The 21,787-nt window shown below is 38.1% G+C and overlaps 1 protein-coding gene across 1 annotated transcript in view; it reads left to right on the top strand.

Annotated features, from left to right (window-relative positions):
- The window catches only part of LOC133650611 (vascular endothelial zinc finger 1-like), a 58,010-nt gene extending 39,085 nt beyond the window's left edge, over positions 1 to 18,925 (top strand). The window contains exons 2-5 of the mRNA XM_062048066.1: positions 5,151 to 5,899; positions 10,981 to 11,050; positions 11,152 to 11,314; positions 16,632 to 18,925. Of these exons, the coding sequence (XP_061904050.1) occupies positions 5,151 to 5,899; positions 10,981 to 11,050; positions 11,152 to 11,314; positions 16,632 to 16,996 (1,347 nt within the window). The 3' untranslated portion in view covers positions 16,997 to 18,925. The remainder of the gene's footprint in view (positions 1 to 5,150; positions 5,900 to 10,980; positions 11,051 to 11,151; positions 11,315 to 16,631) is intronic.
- The last annotated feature ends 2,862 nt before the right edge of the window (positions 18,926 to 21,787 follow it).

Here is a 21,787-nt window from a genome sequence, read left to right as displayed (position 1 = left end):
GCCAATCAACCTATCCCCTGTATGTACCTTTCAGCATTAATGGCGCCTTCACAGATGTGTAAGTTACCTATGTCTTGGGCACTAATACACCCCCATACCATCACAGATGCTGGCTTTTCAACTTTGCGCCTAGAACAATCCGGATGGTTCTTTTCCTCTTTGGTCCGGAGGACACGACGTCCACAGTTTCCAAAAACAATTTGAAATGTGGACTCGTCAGACCACAGAACACTTTTCCACTTTGTATCAGTCCATCTTAGATGAGCTCAGGCCCAGCGAAGCCGACGGCGTTTCTGGGTGTTGTTGATAAACGGTTTTCGCCTTGCATAGGAGAGTTTTAACTTGCACTTACAGATGTAGCGACCAACTGTAGTTACTGACAGTGGGTTTCTGAAGTGTTCCTGAGCCCATGTGGTGATATCCTTTACACACTGATGTCGCTTGTTGATGCAGTACAGCCTGAGGGATCGAAGGTCACGGGCTTAGCTGCTTATATGCAGTGATTTCTCCAGATTCTCTGAACCCTTTGATGATATTATGGACCGTAGATGGTGAAATCCCTAAATTCATTGCAATAGCTGGCTGAGAAAGGTTTTTCTTAAACTGTTCAACAATTTGCTCACGCATTTGTTGACAAAGTGGTAGAACCCTCGCCACATCCTTGTTTGTGAATGACTGAGCATTTCATGGAATCTACTTTTATACCCAATCATGGCACCCACCTGTTCCCAATTTGCCTGTTCACCTGTGGGATGTTCCAAATAAGTGTTTGATGAGCATTCCTCAACTTTATCAGTATTTATTGCCACCTTTCCCAACTTCTTTGTCACGTGTTGCTGGCATCAAATTCTAAAGTTAATGATTATTTGCAAAAAAAAAAGTTTATCAGTTTGAACATCAAATATGTTGTCTTTGTAGCATATTCAACTGAATATGGGTTGAAAATGATTTGCAAATCATTGTATTTCGTTTATATTTACATCCAACACAATTTTCCCACTCATATGGAAACGGGGTTTGTAATATCAATATAATTTTTTTCACGTTAAAATGACCAAACACCTCTTATTTGTTGTGTTCTTGTTCTCCCCCGCAATACTCCATTGGCTATTAAATCCGTCCCCTTGCCCCTTCCAAGCGGTGCTTGTCGTCTCCCCCCCACTGCACTGACCCACAACAACAACAACACACAAGCAAATGACAAAGAGAGTCGGAGAAGAGAAAAGAGAATATTCAAGCGAAATGTATGACGAAGTGAAGAAGATCATAGCCGCACAATTAAGTAAAGTCACTTACTTTGCGCGGACCACTTCTAGTAGGACCTCAGAACCGTACATGTGTGACAGTCCATCACATTGTCGACTGGGAATTAAAAAGTGTTTGCCTGCAAATGTATTTTTTATCTGAGTTTGATACATGTGTATTATTTGCGTAGCTATGTTATTTATTTTATGTTGAAATAATATGTTTCTATTTTATGTTATATAATTCTGTACTACTTAAACAGTTTTTTTCTGTGCTGTAAATACCCATCTTGGCTAGCTGGGTTAATAAAATGGCCACTGGCTGTTTATAGTACAGTTGTCATTCACTTCAATTTCAGTGAATATCGCTCAAAAATGAATATATTTATATGTATATTTTCACCAAAAAATATATCAAGATATATATTGAATATCCAGTTTAAGCAAAACTATATCGAGATATACTTTTTCATCCATATCGCCCAGCCCTACTACATGTTCAATATTGAAGTGCAGCTTTGTCAATACTTTATTTAGATAGATAGATAGTACTTTGTTGATTCCTTCAGGAGAGTTCCCTCAGGAAAATTAAAATTCCAGCAGTAGTGTACAGAGTTGAGATATAATTTAAAAAGTAAATAATAAATAATGGGGGTATATGTTATTGTTTTGCATCCCCTATCATTCTAATACCTCCTCTCTCCCCCAGAGAGGAGTTTGTACAGTCAGATGGCGTGTGGGACAAAAGAGTTTTTGAGCCTATTAGTCCTACACGTGGGATGAAGCAGTCTAGCACTGAACAGGCTCCTCTGGCTACTGATAACGGTATGCAGAGGGTGACTGGCATCATCCGTGATGGTCACTAGTTTTCCCACAGTCACCAGTGTGTCATTTTAGCCATTTTATGTATTGTTTTGGTTGTTTATATTTGACAATCTCCAACCCCCTTCTTAAAATATGTTATTGCTTTTGGTTGGGGATTTTATTTAAGTGAAAAATGTTGCTAACAAAGTATATTTTGTTATTTTTTGTTTGTTTTATTCAACTTGGAGATTTAAAAGTTTACATTTCGAATACAATGTTAAAATACAAGCGTATTGCCTTTGAAAACATATACATGCATTATTATTATTATTATTACATCAGTGGTTAAATTATGGTAATATAGTTTATCGGCAATAATTTGTAGGTCAGTACCGTATATCATCGAACCAAATTTGTTAACGGCCAAGGCCTACATACTTGTTTCTTTTTTTATGTATTCTAATTTGTAAAATACTACATGTGTTTTTGTCTTACATAGGGATTGTGAATAATAGGCAAAATTGCAAATAAAGTGCACTTCACATTAATATCAGAGTTTGGAAACTAGTCAACCAGTCAGGATCAGGATCAAAGTTTTTAAAAGAAACTGAAATAAAAGTTAAGTGTGACATTTGGGGTGGAGTTGGATAATATGTACATATTATATTGGTGCCAAGTCAGAACTTTTAAAGCTGTTCTGGTGCTTAAACGATGTCCAAGCGGGTACATTAAAAAACATTTTGTCCTAATTAAGACACTAATAATGATAGCTGCTTGGTTTTTAAATCTGGTTACTACCGCTTATCTCGGCACTAGTTCCATTATGGTACAGATAATACTGTAGCCATCCCAACCAATGACTTTCGGTGCCACATTCCATATTGTTACAATTTTTTTTTTTTAAGTATGTGCTTTCATTCTTTACTGACCTGCAATTGTGTTGTTGTTCGATCACAAAAATAATGGCCTGCTCCTTAGAGCCTTTTTGGCAGCAAGCTATGCTGATTTCTGCTTAGAATGCCTTGCTTCAGTCAAAGGGTGAATCGGCAGGGTCATAATTGGATCCTTTTTTTAAACCAGTATTTGAATTATTTTGTATTTGGTGTTGTGCTACATGTGTTGGCTACATTAAAGACCATTCCACTTCCAAAATCAACATTCTGTCAACTATTCTTCTTACTATTTTTTGTCTGTGTCGTTAACATTTTGCGTGTAAAGGATGTAGAATAGCTGGATGCTGCCATCCACCTCCTAGAGTTGGACTGTTTTCAATGTATTGGATAGCTCCTAATGAATGTAAAGGGGAAACTAAGAAAAATAATGCAATGTGTTATTCTTTTAGCCAGACCTCTGTGTTTACTTCTGTACCTGACGGTTTCGGCTGCAACTGTTGCCTTCCTCAACAACAATTGCAGCCGAAATTGTTAGGTATGGAAGTAAACACACAGATCTGGCTTTAAGAATAACAAATTTCATAATTTTTTGAAGACCCAATGAACCTCTTTGGATTGAAAAAAATTATATGCAAACGGTAATTCATGGCAGCAATTCAACTTCAAATGTGAAACTAATATGTGATACAAACTCAAAGTGAGGTATGTCAAAAACATACATATACACATACTGTACATATACACTCACTGTACAAACACACACATACACATACTACACATACATTCACTGTACAAACACACACATACATATACTGTACATATACATTCACTGTACAAACACACATTTACACATACTGTACATATACATTCACTGTTCAAACACACATACTGTATACACATACTGTACATATACATTCGCTGTACACACATATACACATACTGTACATATACATTCACTGTACAAGCACACATACACATACTGTACATATACAAGTACATATGCACACATACACTCATGCACATAATCACGTTTCATCAAACATATATTAACGTTGTTGCCCTAGGGTAAACTGGGTATAACACATGGCACACTGACAAAGCTTAACCTATTGTTACTATAACAATCTACAAGGTTAATGTAGGTTGCTTCTCTTTCTTCCCCTCCATTTTTCTGCATTCTTTCGTATCTCAAGTTATCATTACGTATATGTATTGTTGCATTTGAACAATTGTATTGTTGATAATAAAGGTAAAGTACTGGTATTGTTTATTATCAATAGCACTATTTCTATTGGTATTCATATTGCTCCATTTTTAGTGTAATAATGCTCATTGTCATTTCTGTATTTTTATTTTTATTTTCGCTAACTGCTTATTTGCTATTACTTTTACCATCATATTTGTACATGTCGTATTTGCTGATGTTGCTCTGTTGTTGTTGTTGTTGTTGTTGTGTTTGCTGTTGTTGTTTTTGTCTCTCTGTCTAATCCCGCTCTTGTCCCCACAATTCCCTCCTCTGTCTTCCTTTTTCTCTCTTTCTATCCCCTCCTGCTCCGGCCCGGCTGCACCAAATGATAATATAAATACATTTAATAAAGTCAAAATACAAGTAAGGCAACAAGAGAAGTATCCTACACTTCTCTTTTGTAAAGTAAATCTGAACAGCCGATATGGGCATCTACATCTGCTATATGATTTGCCCGAGAAGCTGGGCAGGACATTATAAAAAAAAAAAAAGTGAGGTATGTCAAGTCTTTGTGTTATAATTTTGATGATCATGGTTTACCTAGGCATACGATATTACATTAATTTGTTAATGTATAGCCATGGCGCCGCGCCACGATTAGATACAAATAGGGGAAACCCTGCAATTACCAATTAATAACTTGAATAATGCTCACAACCTAATGCAAAACAAAAGACAGAGAGACAGCTCATATCTCAAATTACACGTAAATTGAGGTACCATTGTAGATTCATTGAACTGTAAAACATTGCTACTTGGGCAACGTGAAACCATTTTTAGCAAGTAGAACTCAATTGCACTGCATTTTATCTCTCTATCTATCCGATTGCTTATTCTAATATTTGGCCTTGATTGCAGTATTTGATAACACTTAAAAAAGACTGGTCACCTAACATTTACTGTAACTACTATTGAGCATTTTGGCCTCTAAAATATATATTGTTCTCTGTTTTTTTCCAACAGCAGGCCAATGAAGCCCTCCACCACCAGCACCAGGTGGCCCAGAACAGCCTATTGCCTCTTCTTAATACAGGGACTGAACCAATCGACCAAAAGCCTATCCTGCCCATCCAAATAGAACACAAAGTCCAAACCAATGCTGCAGATCTCCTTAAAGACAATGTGGCCAGTGGAGGGGGTGTACGGCCACTGCATGGGATAAAGAAGGAGCACAAAGGCAAAACTCCGTTTGTTTGTGGGTACTGTAACAAAGCCTTCCGCGACAGCTACCACCTACGACGCCATGAGTCCAGCCACACAGGTATCAAAATGGTGTCACGGCCAAAGAAGACTGCTCAGACGGCCCCTACCATGGTCCCAATGATCTCCACGATGACGCGAGACAACAACGGGAATCCTTCCTACATCTCTACAGCAGCAGGGATCCTTTCCACAGCGACTACATCTGTCTCGTCAGGCGCAAGCATCATGACATCGTCTATAATGGGCAACATGCACCATCAGACTGTCCCAAAGAAACCTGCCAAACCTGTCAAGAAGAACCACGGGTGTGAGATGTGTGGCAAGGCCTTCCGTGATGTTTACCACCTGAATCGCCACAAGCTCTCCCATTCGGATGAAAAGCCCTTCGAGTGCCCCATCTGCCATCAACGGTTCAAAAGGAAGGACCGGATGACCTACCATGTTCGCTCTCATGATGGTGGCATTATTAAGCCCTATGTGTGCTCCGTCTGTGGGAAAGGTTTTTCCAGGTAAGACTACATTATTCCGATCTGCAGCACTATCGTTTGCACTTTTGGTCAATGTGTTATTTTACAATATTCAACTTATCAGAGCAAAATGAGGAAAGCATAAAAGCATTGTATATGTTTCTAAAAAGACTGATAAGGATGCAAGCTGCCCAAAGCTTGGGTAGTTTCAGAAAGAAACAAAAGCAAAGTTGGTTCCGAAAGTAAATTTTTAAAGCTTTTACATCCTAGTAGGGCTGCACCTAGTAATCGATCAATTTGTTCGATTAATCGAATAAAACACACTAGGCCTGGGCGATATGACGTAAAAAAAAAAAAAATCTGAGGTATTTTCACACAAAATTTCGATTTATGATTTTTTTTCCAAATTTCATCCCCCTATTTTTAAAGAAACCATTGAATATAAATGACAGAAAAAATTCAAAACTTGTTTTTTTTTAATCCAAACTAGTAGTTTGAAATTACACTGCATGCTACTCTGGGCAAATTCTAATTTGAATAAAGTTGTTCTTTTTAGACGAGATGTGAATTTGTACTTTTTATGGAATCATTTTCAAATAACTAAATCAAGAGTTTCCTTTGTAAGCAATACTTCTGTGAATAAAATACTTCTGTTAACAAAAATGTAGCATTGCACATTGCATGCAAATAAATAATAATCTCAAACATTGAGATTAATAATGTGAAAACTTAACATTTCTGTCTTGAATAAAATACTTCGTTAAATAAAAATGTAGTATTATTATACACTGTATGCAAATGAATAATCAAATACAACTTTGAGAAGACTAGCTACTAGTTTTAGTAAGTGGATAAAGGCAGGCTTTTTCATTCACACATCTTGGTGGTGTGCAGAGAGACTGCTTTAGTGATCATTCTGTGCATTTTGCTTCTTTCTTATCATACATGGATACCTGGTGTAAATTATTTCATCATAGTAAGATGCGTTTTAATCAGAGTTTTTGTTGTTGTTGCGGTCTTGTTCGGTTGCATTTCCCACATTCGGCTGGAGGCTTTGGTTTCAGTTGCTGAAATAAGTTCATGCTGCCGCTTTTTTAAATAAACTTTACACCATGCAGTCATTTGTTACACGCCTAAAGCTGCAAACCAAAGTACTGACAACACTTTTCTTTTCTTTGGCACAAACATTTCGCTGTTAGCGTTTATTAGCCACATTTTGAATCTAGGCTAAGGAAGTAAGGCGGCGGGGCGGGCGAAGGAAACGGAAGCTCATGGGGGCAAAACGTATGCCAGAACAAGAGGAAACATTTTATTTTTTATTTTTAATTTTTAAATGGTCTGCAACAAAAAAACTCAAATGTATCGATATATTGCCCAGGCCTAAAACACACATTATAGCCTCAATGCATATATAGGGGACAAAAAGTAGAACCAAAGATTGTTCTGCTTGCCATAACATCATTATTTTTTTCTTATAAATGCAAATCATCAACAAAGCCTGGGCTATATGGCCGAAAAATAAAGTCTCCGATTTTTTTTACCAACAATTTGATTTACTTTTTTTCCCGTTTTGTTAAAACAAGTTTTCTTTTATCTGAAACTAGTAGTGTGAAATGACACTGTATACACTGCATCACAACACTTACTCTAAGCAAAATTCTAAATTGTATAATGTTCTTTTTAGACCAGATATAAATTTTACTTTTTATGGAATCATTTTTTAATTAAATTAAGAGCTTTCTCTAGAAAGCAATACTTCTGTCTTGAAGAAATTAGTTCTGTTAAAAAAAAGATAGCGTTGCACATTCCATGCAAAACAAGTCGTCTCAAACATTGAGATTAACTAAGTGAGAACTTAAAACTTTTGTCTGGGATAAAATACTTCTGTAAATAAAAATGGAGTATCATACCGCATTTTTTCTGACTATTGAGTGCACCCACTAAATTTTAAGGTGAAAAATCCATAAATTAGCCGCACTGTCTTACAGGCCACACGGTTCAAAGTCTAGGAGAAAAAGTAGCAGCTTATATTTCAGAATTTACAATACATTGTATGCAAATAAATAACCAAGTAAAACGTCGAGTAGTACAGTTTCAGTAAGTAGATAATCACAGGCTTTTTCATTATCCATGCGCCACAATGGTGATGTGCAGAGCGACTGCTGTAGTGAATGTTTTCAATTGTGCTTCTTTCTTATCATACAAGGTATCATCATACATACCCTGTGTAAATGATTCCACCACAGTAAGCTGCTTTTTAGCGACAGTCTCATTTTGTTTGTTGTTGCGGTCTTGTCCGCCTCGTAAAGAGTTGTATTTCCCGCAGTTAGTTGGTTGCTTCTGTTTTAGATGCTGGAATTAGTGTGTTGTACTGCTCCCTTTTTTGCAGTGTGCAATAATTTGCTCCACGCCTGTTGCTGCGAATCTAAACTACTGACAATGCTTGTTTTTTCTTTGGAACAAATGTCTCGCTCTTGTTAGAGTTGGAATAAGCCATGTTTTGCTAGGTGTGTGAATCTCTGCTAAGGAAATAAGGAGAAGAGTGGAAGCTATGATAGCTCTTGGGGCAAAAAGTATGTCCAAGCAGAGTAGAAAAAACATCAAGTTTTTTTTTCCAAAAAACTGGAATTCATCCATAAAATCGATATATCTCCCAGGTCTATCATCGACATTGAAATTGCACTTTTAACATCCATCCATCCATTTTCTACCACTTGTCCCTCTTGGGGTCGCGGGGGTGCTGCAGCCTATCCCAGCTGCACTTGTGTGTTTATTAATAATAGTAGAAACCCTACGCTGTTCGCTGCCATACAAATCACTCACACAACACTGCCCTCATGTGCGCTCAATTGCAGCTGCCATGCAAAAAAACAATGTCTGTGTATTTAAAGCTCTGGGCTCCTTTCGGGCATTTTATAAATTTTTATTAGTTACACTCATTAAAAAATTATTTGAAACAAGACAATATAAATCAAAGCTTTTTTTTCTAATCAAATTAATCGTTAAGCATCCTGGGTTAATATTAACATCTGGATCACTTGGAATTTGCCATGAGATTACAAGTTTTGTAATGACCAGACAAACATTACACAAACATTTGTGGGGGTAAGGTTTTGTATTGCATAGAATCACTGTTTCAGAGCTTGATGTGCTATGGCCGCCCTCTGACCATGGAGACAGCCCGAGTCTCTTCACATAGTCACGGTTCTTCTAGTAAGAAAGGAATATTGATCATACCATGGCGTTAGCCTGTGATACACGGTTACAGTAACACCCTGCTATGAAATCCACTTGCTTCAGGCATGCTTCCAGCCCAGTGACGTGGGCAAGGCATTCATCTGCATTCTGGAAAGCCAAAATGGGCAGTGGAGAAAAGGCCACTGAGTCACTACCACTTAGTTCGATTTGTTGCCATGCACTGTCTAGACTCACTTGTATCCGTCCCACTGAATGTGGCAGAAATATCTGCTTCCTAGCACCACTGAAAAACTTCCACATGACTCCTCATTTGTATGTATAAGTAATCAAGCAAATTCCAGACGAATGGAGCTTTCCGGTTTGGAAGCGGGAGCCAACATGGTCGCTTTTAGTCTCCCCGCTAACATGATGCAGCTCTCAGCGTCACCAGAAATATCCAGCTGTCAGTGGTGGATCCACGCCAAACTGAGTTTTATGAACACTGGGATTCACTGTTAAAGGTCTGCAGGCAAAGAACTGAAAAGTGAACATCACTTTAATTAAACAATGGACAGACATATAAACCCACCGTCTTTCGTGGGTTTATATATTTTTGAAGCAATATATGCATGACAGCACAAGCATTCCAAAGTGTTCATACACAAACTCAGTTTAGAATAAGACAAGAAAGCCATAAGACAATAATGCTAATCACCTTCATGTTTTTATTTAAGTTCAAACAACAAAAGTTTTTCAGTGTTCATTGACAAAAGCGCAATTTATTCTTGAAGGTCATTCAGTAATAAATATGCTTTGTTTTTGTTCGACGTACAACTTTCCAGCTGCGCTGCAGTATTAATGAAGTTGGCTTACATTTTCCTCTTAATCTTGAGAGAGATGCTGTGCAAATTTAGCACGGGACATTTACAGAAAACCGCCATCTAAACTCGCACGACATTATTATTCTCGATATGTTTATGTAAGAAAAAAAATGAAGCTTTGAATTGTGTCTGTCAACTGCCACTTTATTGAGAGTAAACAAGTGTACAATATAATGCTTTACCATCTCAGTGTGGTGCTTCTTGAAAGTAGGCCAAACTAAATCACGCATGATTGGTCATAGAGAATCAACTGCCACTGGCTCAACTTTTAAGGAATGGGCAGAGCCCCTCATTATCATGCAAGTACACCACATCAGTATGTGAGCAATTTTAGCATGAACATGATTAAGTAAAATAAAAATACAAAAAAATTAAGTGCAACAATGGGTTGTTTCTGTCTTTGCTACTTAGGCTTGGTCCACACAAATATTGATATTTGAAAAACACATTTTTAATTTGTTTTTGACCTCTCATCCACATGTAAATGTAGTATGTTTTTCTTAAAACTGAGCTTTTAGAAAACCCCGACCAGTGTTTTTGTAAGATATGAGCAAAACTATCTCTTGTTTTTAGACTTCAATAGCACCCTGGGAGAAATATGACTTTTTTTCCCTCCTCTTCATTGTAGACAAGCGTGCGTGTGCCTTAACATTTGAGGTGTGCTAAAAAAGTAATGGTGCTTTCTTGACTTCGTTTAATTATATGTGTACTGATTTTAAAGATAATATGCACATCTTTGTACATCCAATACTTCGATATATTGATAACCAGAGGCTTTAGAATGCACGGCCAAGTCAGCTTAGCTTTTTCAGGCTTTGTGAAAAATAAACAGGACAGCCGGTAAATGTATTTTTATGTGGACAGTGATTTAAACTTTTTTATAATCTTCTAAATGGACATATTTTTTACCAACGCAGTCGGGAAAATGTATAGTTTTGAAATATGTGTTCAGGTGCAGTTGGCCTTAGCATTTTAGAGCATGTGTATTTGCAGAGTCTCAATGACCCGCCTCTTGACCAGTGACAAATCTGTTTTGAAAATGATTCTTATTTGTTGTTTTTGCAGACCAGACCACTTGAGTTGCCACGTAAAGCATGTTCATTCTTCTGAACGGCCGTTCAAATGTCAAGTGACGGTAAGAGCCCATATACCTGTGTCCACCTGACAGACGACCTCATTATTGTGATTACACTCACTTAACCTTTTCTGTGTGTGCGTTTGTGTGTGTGCCTGCAGGCTTGTACCTCTGCTTTTGCCACCAAAGACCGACTGCGTTCTCACATGATCAGACACGAGGGCAAGGTGACCTGCAGCATCTGTGGGAAGATGCTGAGTGCTGCCTACATCACCAGCCATCTGAAGACTCACGGACAAACCAACTTTAACTCTTGTAACAAAGGTACAGTATTTGTGGTCCTATCTGGACAGTAGTCTGACGTGCAGTTGACAAATGTCATCTTATTCCCTAAATAGCCGTTGCTCAAGTCACATGGTTTATATTTCAGCAATGATCAAGATTGGCCTTCACTTTTTCACAGCATATCACCAAACAAAGCTTGCATGAATACATCAGGTGTCACATATGTTAATTATGTACCTTCTGCCATCAAATGAAAGAGTGTTTAATTGTCCTGCCTGTCACTACATGTTGCTAGCATAAATAAACAGAGATACATTACTTGTAGTAAATAAGTATTACTTTTCTGACCAATTGAGTGAAACGGAATAATTTCCCCCAGCACACGTGATGATCTCTCATTAACAGAACCACTAGAGAATCCCTGCTCCACATGATGATCTTTAGCTGTTTATTCTAGCCTTTCCGCAATTTACTATGTTGGATCCTCAAGTGTAATGTACAGTAGTACCTCAATTTATGAGCTTCATTGGCTCTGACAACTGTTAAGACAAACACATGTATCTCAAATCAACGTAATCCATTTAAATGAAGTAAAATCAGTTGAATTGGTGCATGGTCCCCCCAAAAGAGCTCAGTTGTGAAGTGAAGTGAAGTAAATTACATTTATATAGCGCTTTTTCTCAAGTGACTCAAAGCGCTTTACATTGTGAAACCCAATATCTAAGTTACATTTAAACCAGTGTGGGTGGCACTGGGAGCAGGTGGGTAAAGTGTCTTGCCCAAGGACACAACGGCAGTGACTAGGATGGCGGAAGCGGGGATCGAACCTGCAACCCTCAAGTTGCTGGCACGGCCGCTCTACCAACCGAGCTATACCGTCCCACATGTAACATGCCTTTTAAAAAGAAAAACAAACTTTTAGACCATAAATATTGTTCTACAAACATCTACAATAGTTGGATGTGTGGATATCACGGTGGTCTGTAAAGCCCTTTGTGATTAATGGCTCTGAAAAAATTGTTACTATGAAGTAATGTAATACTAATGTACAACTTTTACCTTAGAGAGTGGTCTTCTGCGGTAACTCCTTCCAACACCCCATCAGCAGCCTCTCAATATTTTCATAAATAAATGTCTGACATTTAAATATTGTTTTATCATCCTTGGCTGACGTTTGACTTATTCTGCTTCAGAATAGTGCAGACTAGCAGTGATAGCACTCAAATTCCTCTGCCAAGTTGGCTACACACACTGTCATTTTTTAAAATAATTTATTTATTTAATTTAATGTATATCATCCACTTCCTTTTGTCAGCACTGTCCTTCACACTCACTTTCTTCTTTCCCATGGTTGGAAAAACAAAGTTATGTCCATCTCTAGCTATAACCTAATGCTAGTGAGTAGGGATTTAACAATATGAAAGTTTTATATCGCGGTTATTGTGACCAAAATGTTCAGTTGTTATTGTTATCGCGGCATGTGCTCAAAAAAGTACTTAAACACTCACTGAAATCTTTTGATTTCTTTAAATAACACAAATTAATAGACATACTCTTAGAAAGCCCTCTATTTTGCATGTTTTATTTATTTTGCTTCCCTGATGAGTGTTCTGGTGGGCATTGAAGTGTCGTATTCTGTTCAGCGGTCCTTGAGCGCACTATAAAACACCTGTGTGTCATATTCCTTTAGAGTGTTTATCCATTACTCTGTTCTAAGAGAGAACAGCTTATAGGTTCAATGTACACAATTTATGTAAGTGTTTATGTAAGTGTAAATTGGGGTATGTCTTTGCTTAATGGGGAAAGGCGTTAAGACTCTTGTTTACATTTAAGATAGAGAGCTAGTGCCAGTCCGTGAGTTTATCAAAGTGCAGTTATCATGGTTTTTCGATAATTTTAATTCCAAACGGTAATACTAACCGAGAGTTTTACTATGGTTATCATTAATACCCTTTATCGTTACACATCCCTACTACCAAGTAAGATCAGATGTTTTGGTCAGATTTTACAGTGTTCACTGTGACAGTCACTTTGCCAACTAATTGCGGGGATGCTTGTTACTCAAACTTTTGCTTGCAACTTAACGCATAACAATAAGCCGAGAGACAGCTTTTACATCAAAACACTCTTAAATTGGGGCACTCTTAAGCTGAGGTACCACTGTATTTTATAATGGAATGCTGTTAATCTCCCTTGTATTTTTGTCCCAGATGGATGACATTTAGCTATCATTTATTAACTAGGTACCTGTCAAATAAGTGTAAAACATTGTTACCGGTACTTTATTTATCACTATTAGAAAGGTGGGGTCGCCCCGCTTTAAAGCAGAGCTCCATCCTCTATGTACTACTTTCCAACTTTGCAAAGTTGTATTTTTGGTTCTATTCTTACATCACATTTTTCAACCTTGACTTTTGGTGATGGCATTGGGAATAAGTACTGCAAAACAGGCTTCTGGAGTTTAGTTTGGTTTAGTTTAGTCTTTATTTGAAGGGACAAAGCACAGAGACATTAAACTCAAAGACAGATACAGTCGTGGTCAAAAGTTTACATACACTTGTAAAGAACATAATGTCATGGCTGTCTTGAGTTTCCAATAATTTCTACAACTCTTATTTTTTTGTGATAGAGTGATTGGAGCACATACTTGTTGGTCACAAAATACATTCATAAAGTTTGGTTCATTTATGAATTTATTATGGGTCTGTTGAAAATGTGACCAAATCTGCTGAGTCAAATGTATACATACAGCAATGTTAATATTTGGTTACATGTCCCTTGGCAAGTTTCACTGCATTAAGGGGCTTTTTTTTTGTAGCCATCCACAAGCTTCTGGTTGAATTTTTGACCACTCCTCTTTACAAAATTGGTGCAGTTCAGCTAAATTTGTTGGTTTTCTGACATGGACTTGTTTCTTCAGCATTGTCAACACATTTAAGTCAGGACTTTGGAAAGCCAGTCTAAAACCTTAATTCTAGCCTGATTTAGCCATTCCTTTACCACTTTTGACGTGTGTTTGGGGTCATTGTCCTGTTAGAACACCCAACTGCGCCCAGACCCAACCTACGGGCAGATGATTTTAGGTTGTCCTGAAGAATTTGGAGGTAATCCTCCTCTTTCATTGTCCCATTTACTCTCTGTAAAGCACCAGTTCCATTGGCAGCAAAACAGGCCCAGAGCATAATACTACCACCACCATGCTTGACAGTAGGAATGGTGTTCCTTGGATTAAAGGCGTCACCTTTTCTCCTCCAAACATATTGCTGGGTATTGTGGTCAAACGGCTCAATTTGTGTTTCATCTGACCACAGAACTTTCTTCCAGAAGGTCTTACCTTTTGTCCATGTGATGTCGGATGAAACAAAAACAAAAAAACACCTTGCCTACCGTCAAACATGGTGGTGGTAGTATTATGTTCTGGGCCTGTTTTGCTGCCAATGGAACTGGTGCTTTACAGAGAGTAAATGGGACAATGAAAATGGAGGATTACCTCTAAATTCTTCAGGACAACCTAAAATCATCAGCCCGTAGGTTGGGTCTTGGGCGCAGTTGGGTGTTCCAACAGGACAATGACCCCACACACACGTCAAAAGTGGTAAAGGAATGGCTAAATCAGGCTAGAATTAAGGTTTTAGAATGGCCTTCCCAAAGTCCTGACTTAAACATGTGGACAATGCTGAAGAAACAAGTCCATGTCAGAAAACCAACAAATTTAGCTGAACTGCACCAATTTTGTCAAGAGGAGTGGTCAAAAATTCAACCAGAAGCTTGTCAGAAGTGTGTGTTTAAAAGTTGTTAATTTTGTAAGTAACGTGGGGTAACTGTATCGAATGCCTTGCGGAGGTCTAAGAATATTGCTCCAACTACACCTCCATTGTCAAGGTTTTGTTTTATTGTTTCTAGTAGAAGGCAACATGCAGTTTCGGTCGAGTGATTTGCCCGAAACCCAAACTGCATGGGATGTAGGAGGACCTTCATAGTCCAGATGTTCTGTGAGTTGCTCAATGGTCACTTTTTCTATTGCTTTGGATGTAACCGGGAGAAGGCTAATTGGTCTGTAGTTGTTGATGTCTAGTTAATTTCCTGCTTTATGGATTGGGATGATAGTGACAGTTTTCAACGTGGTAGGGAAAGTGTTTTCTGTTATTGATTGATTTATCAATGTTGTTATAGGAGCAGTAAGACTATCTTAATACTTTTTTAGGAAGAAAGTGTCCAAACCGTATATATCTCTAGATCGTGAGCTTGATAATGTGGAGAGGATTTTGTTTACCTTTGTTTCATTTATTAAATCTAAACTTAGTCCATCCTGAATAAATGGCAATTCTTTACACTGATTTTGAGGGAAGTTTTTATTCAGAGTTTGTACAGACTGGATGAAATGTTCATTAAAATGATTACTTATGTCCAGACTGTCTGAGACAGTAATGCCATCGAAATTTAATGTTACAGTGTTTTTTTGTTTGCTCTCTTCCAGTGAGTTTGTCAATACTTTTCCATAACTGTCTAATGTTCCCTTTTGCAGCTTTGATTAATTCTAAGTGAAAGTCAGCCCTAGCCTTCCGCAGCAGCGTTGTAACTTTGTTCCTCACTTAAAAATCATACGATCCGTATTTAGACCTGTTTTAATAGCTTTTTGACAGCTGAGTCACGATTTTTCATTAGAGTCCAAATTGTTTCATTAATCCAAGGTATTTTTATTTTAGCACTTTTCTTTCTGAGTTTTGTTTTAGTGTATATACAGATAATCATTAGAGTCCAAATTGTTTCATTAATCCAAGGTATTTTTATTTTAGCACTTTTCTTTCGGAGTTTTGTTTTAGTGTATATACAGATAATCTATTTGATTTTTGTCATTAAGTCATCACAGGCATGTTCGGTGCTTCTCCAATGGAACAGTTTTAAGTTTGTTCTCTCGTAAGTGTTGGTCTTTTTTAGAGATATAGCGCAAGCACTTTTGTATACCTTTTTGGCTGTGATGCCTAAATCTTGACAACTTCCGTGTTATCAGTGTGATGTTATGGTCTGATCAACCTGTTACTAAATTGTACGTTTTTTTATGCGATCAGGTTTATTAGTAAATACCAAATCCAGCAAGGTTCGGGAGGAATGTGTAATTTTAGTTGGGCTGCTTATCATTTGTGTCATGTAGAGGCCGTTTATAATATCCTTAAGTATTTTTCTACGCTTTATTTAACCCGTCCAGTTGAGTTCTGACCATCTTGCAATGACATTTGTATCACTTTAGAGTTGCAGTTTCTTCTTCGATTTTGTTAGAATTCTTGATTGTTCAACCCATACACTGTTGGTCTGTAGCAAAGCAAATATTTAACGACTCTTCCTTCTTCCTCTCCAGACGGCAACGAGGTCTGCAACTCGGCCTCCGCTACCCCCGTGAGCATTTCAGCTCCCATCTCCTTGGCGATGAACCGCGGCAATGCCAACAACCACCACGTCACCATAGCGGCGCAGATGAACATCAGCACCAACACGGTTAACATCACGTCACCGGTCAGCCTCCAGCACCCGGTCACCATCACCGGGCCCGTCAACATCGCCTCAGTCAACATCCCCTCCTCCGCGCCCATGAATATCGCCCACTCGGTCGCAATAACCACCCCCATGGCGATGAATATTGCCGGCCCGCTCAATATTGCCATGAGACCAGTAGACAGCATGCCTTTCCTGTCCCAAGTCCTGCCGTCTTCCCCGCATTGGTAAAAGCAAAAGGAGCATTTAACCACAAGGCGAAACTCAGCCCAGCTCTTTTTTTCCATACCCTACTGAACTTTTTTCCCCTCTACATCAAGTGAGTGATGCGGTTGTCCATGAGGTGTGCAGCCAGGGGGCGCTCTCGAGTCAAATTTTACATGACTGGAGAGGCGCCACACTTGAGTAGAAACCAAGTAGGACCGACCTTAAATGAGGACAAGTTTAGGACTTAGCATAGTTGTTTGGAGTGCTGAAACTGTGATGTGTGCCATGACAGGCCAGGTGAGGTAAAGCGGTTGTTTTGATCCTAACAGGGGAGACCAGGTGGATGAACTGAAACATCATCCATAGATTGCTCTCTTACGTTGTTTACTATAGCCTGCTAATCCATATTTAATGTAGGAAATTAGCATAGTAAAAAGGGACAGCAGCTTCCATGTGCTTCTCAGATAGTTACTACACTCTTGAGGTACAGCTAACATGTACATTTGACATAGTAATGTATTTTCATGTTTTAGGTTTTTACCTTTTTTGTCCTCGACTATGAAATGTTTGTATTTTTCTATTTGTTTTCGGCTCATGAAGGCTTGTTTATATGTTCTATGGTAGCTTTTATTGGTTTCCCCCAATGTAGTCGGAGTGGATGGAGTCTTGCACTGAACACATGTTTTACACAGGTGAAGAGCAGCAGTATTAGTTGACGTCTCACTCCTATCTAGATGTTTTTTGTTTACTTTATATCCTAATGCCCCAAAAAGCCTCACTCAGGAAATCTCCGGAGGAATATATACTACACATGTTCATTCTGGGATTGCTTCGTTTGTATTACTTTTGGAAAAGCATTTGGTACCGTAGGAATTGTTTTTGTCTGAACAAAAAATGTCATCGGTGTAACAATCACCAGTGTTTACTTCCATTTGGAGATTCTTCTCTATAGCCTTCCACGACAAATCCATTTATTTTTATTTGAGGTGCACGACTGAGTGGCTTATGTAAACATGTTTTTTTTGTAGTTGTTGTTAGTGATATTGTTCGCACTGGAATATCTTAGACCGCAAGCAGGTTCAATTATTTGTTTGCCATATTCCACATTTCAAGCTGCGATTTGTCAGCATCTCAAATTGATGAATGAAATGTTGAACTGGGCGGATATTTTTCCAGTCCTTATAGTTTATCGTTATTAGCAGATGTTGCATGAAGAAGAGTTTTGGTACACACTGCCCTATTTCCATCAGGGATGATGATAGTTTTTAAAGCATAACCCGTCCATTGAGATGATTCTTTGCTGTGTTATGGCATACCTACTGTACATTTGATATTTTTTTTAAAGAAAAACATCAGTCTCAGGCAGCAAAGATTTTCAAAATTGAGACTGACATTGCATGAGCTCAAACACTATAGCTGTTAAGACATATTTTTCAAGAATGCCTTGTTGTCTCGACAGTGGTGCAACTATTGGAGACTTTCAGTTTACACTGAAAAAAAATGCAATATGCATGACTTTTTGTTTTTAACAAAATAGTGTATTTTTCTTACTGTATGACGTAGATACACTATAAATAGCTTATTTGCCAAATTTGAGCAATTAATGTGATAAACTGTCGAATTGAACACTCTGTATTTTTAAAGCAAATTGAAAACTCCATGACCTTTTATGTGAAAACTTTTGAATGTATAACTTTGTACAACACTACTTTAGGTCTGAGGATACAGTAGTGAAGATAGATAAAATAACACTTTTTATAATAAAACATTTTGTATTAGAACATTAACAATGGTAATTTTGTATATACTAGCAACAAGCTTTCTGGTTAGTGGAAAGATCAAACATTCCTGCATTTCAGCAAAAAAAAAAAAAAAAGTGTCCAATTATTACATGAACATTGCGCAATGTTATGTGCCTTTTATTTGGGTTGTCTGAATAAAAGAAAACCATCACGTGTGTATTCTTAAAATACTGCTGAGCAAACGACACATACATATAAAGTGGTCTGCTTCCTTTTATTTTGTAGGACCAAACAAGGAATATTGCACAAAGCACTTAAACTAAATAACCAACTAGTCATTTGCAGCAGCTGTCTTCCAAACGTGCAGTATAGATTTGTCCAGCAGATGGCGACTTGTGATCATAATTGTTAAACATGAGGCCCTGCATTGATTGCATTGTAATGTTGACATCAATTATCTCAAAGCAGCAAGTAGTTTAAAAATGTCTTATAGGGAATGTGTACAATTATAAGATGACCAAGGAACACAAGATTGCTGCAAGGTAGCTTGATGGGAAATCCTCTGCAGGATTGTCTTCAATCTCCTTTAGTCTGAAGGTGTTAGTTCTCTGCTACGCCTGATAGCACAACCCTTTAACCAGCTTAAGAAGGCTTTTGGACAAGGACAGGATCTTGTGTTCTTCAGCTGAGGGACTCTCAAGCTGGTTAGTGCCTATATGAGCATCGCCTTATTCACACACAATATACAGTAGATTTATGTCAGTCTAATTATCAAGGAATTCAGAGGAGAAAGGAAAGATGAAGCAGAACAAACAAGGTGAGGGTTGTTTTTTTTTGTTTTTTTCATCATGCTTTTTGAGTTGCTCATACTTGGAGCTTGGATTCCTAATGAAAAAATAACTGCCATTCAGTCAGTCACATGATGCAATTGTCCAACAGGCGACTCAACCCGTGCACTGTCGTGTGAAAGATAAGCACATACTCCTTCCTTCCTGTGAAGCAACATGACTATTTAGCAACGTTAAACGGCAAAATAGATCCTTTCTAACCAGCCAGCGAGTATACCCTTCATATCAGCAACCGTTTCTATTGCGGTACATATATAAGGGACAATATTGACATGAAATGTGGTTACACTCTAGAGTAGTCAGTGTACAGCTTGTTTCCAGGGCCGCCCCTCCCTACAGGCAAAACATGCACTGTGCGTAGAGTCCGTTTTGCATGAAGCAGCGCGTATCACGTGTCAAATAATGGATGACAGAGTGCTTCGAATGGAATTTTACTGAAATTTTTCCTAGCCCCTTCCTGCTCTGTCAATGATAATATGTAATGGCAAATATGTCTTATTGTATGTGAATGCTTGGCTGATAATTTGCCCCGTCAAGGTTGTACAAGGAGCATGTGTCTCTGCGTGTTTTAATTATGTACATAAAATGGTATTTTACTCTAATATCACAAAATACAGTGGTACCTCAACTTATGTGGAGCTCCTAACTCAAAACATTCGTATCAATCATTGGTACAAAAAAAAATTGAATTCAGGTTTGTTTGTTTTTCTCTTCTATCTGAATGGATTTATGACCAAAATGATAAATGGGTTATACTTTTATAGCGCTTTTCTACCTTCAAGGTACTCAAAGCGCTTTGACACTATTTCCACATTCACCCATTCACACACACATTCACACACTGATGGCGGGAGCTGCCATGCAAGGCGCTAACCAGCAGCCATCAGGAGCAAGGGTGAAGTGTCTTGCCCAAGGACACAACGGACGTGACTAGGATGGTAGAAGGTGGGGATTGAACCCCAGTAACCAGCAACCCTCCGATTGCTGCCACGGCCACTCTACCAACTTCGCCACGCCGTCCCCAATGTATTTAATATTAATGTGTAATGTAAAAATAGGAAATGATCGCCAAAGTTTATATATATATATGGCTTTATGGAAATGCACAACATGGAAGAGAGCACTACAAAAAATGAAAAACTAGAAAGCCCATCTCAATTAGATTGTTAGTATTCTTGTTACAGTTCTAACTAGTTACAGTGAAACAACGCAACATCTACATAACACTACAAAATATACATTATATAATGCAGCAGCGGTTCTTAACCTTTTTGACCTCAGAGCCCAACTTTTCCACTACAGAGGAGCACGGGTCCCACTCAAATATCCATCCATCCATCCATTTTCTACCGCTTGTCCCTTTTGGAGTCGCAGGGGGTGCTGGAGCCCATCTCAAATATTAACACTGTATTAACATTCTTACTGTTGATTTTAATCTCATCCAATACTTACATCCATACTACTTACATATCAACTGATGTAAAAGCATGTGTTAATCACAAAGATAATTATAAAGGCTTAGGTCAGGCTGATAAAAATACATAGGGGGAGTTTGCGGCCTTTTTATTTTTTTGTCATGGGACCCAGAATGTCTGGTGTCGCCCTTCTATTTGGTACCACAAATTTGAACTTGTCACAAAAAAAAAGAGAATTGTTCATGTCAAAAAGCCATATTGTTCAGGAACGACCCATTACTACAATACACGCACACCCAGTAAGGTCAGAATCAAAGTTTTTCAACAAGGGGTGCGTGACCCCTGGGGGTCCACAGAGGTACTGCACGGAGTCTTGAAATTATATATATCCATCCATCCATTTTCTACCGCTTGTCCCGTTCGGGGTTGCAGGGGGTGCAGGAGCCTATCTCAGCTGCATTTGAGCGGTAGGCGGGGTACACCCTGGACAAGTCGTGTATAAATATATATATATATATATATATATATATATATATACTGTATATATATATATGCATATGTATGTATATATGTATATATATACTGTATATATATATACAATACAGGCCAAAAGTTTGGACACACCTTCTCATTCAATGTGTTTTCTTTATTTTCATGACTATTTACATTGTAGATTGTCACTGAAGGCATCACAACTATGAATGAACACATGTGGAGTACTTAACAAAAAATTGTTAAATATCAATGTTTACTTATATAGCCCTAAATCACGAGTGTCTCAAAGGGCTGCACAAGCCACAACGACATCCT

This window comes from Entelurus aequoreus, linkage group LG05, assembly GCF_033978785.1.
Source record: "Entelurus aequoreus isolate RoL-2023_Sb linkage group LG05, RoL_Eaeq_v1.1, whole genome shotgun sequence".
NCBI lineage: Eukaryota > Metazoa > Chordata > Actinopteri > Syngnathiformes > Syngnathidae > Entelurus > Entelurus aequoreus.
Note: the sequence above shows the minus strand (reverse complement) of the source record. Positions and strands in the feature narration are given on the sequence as shown.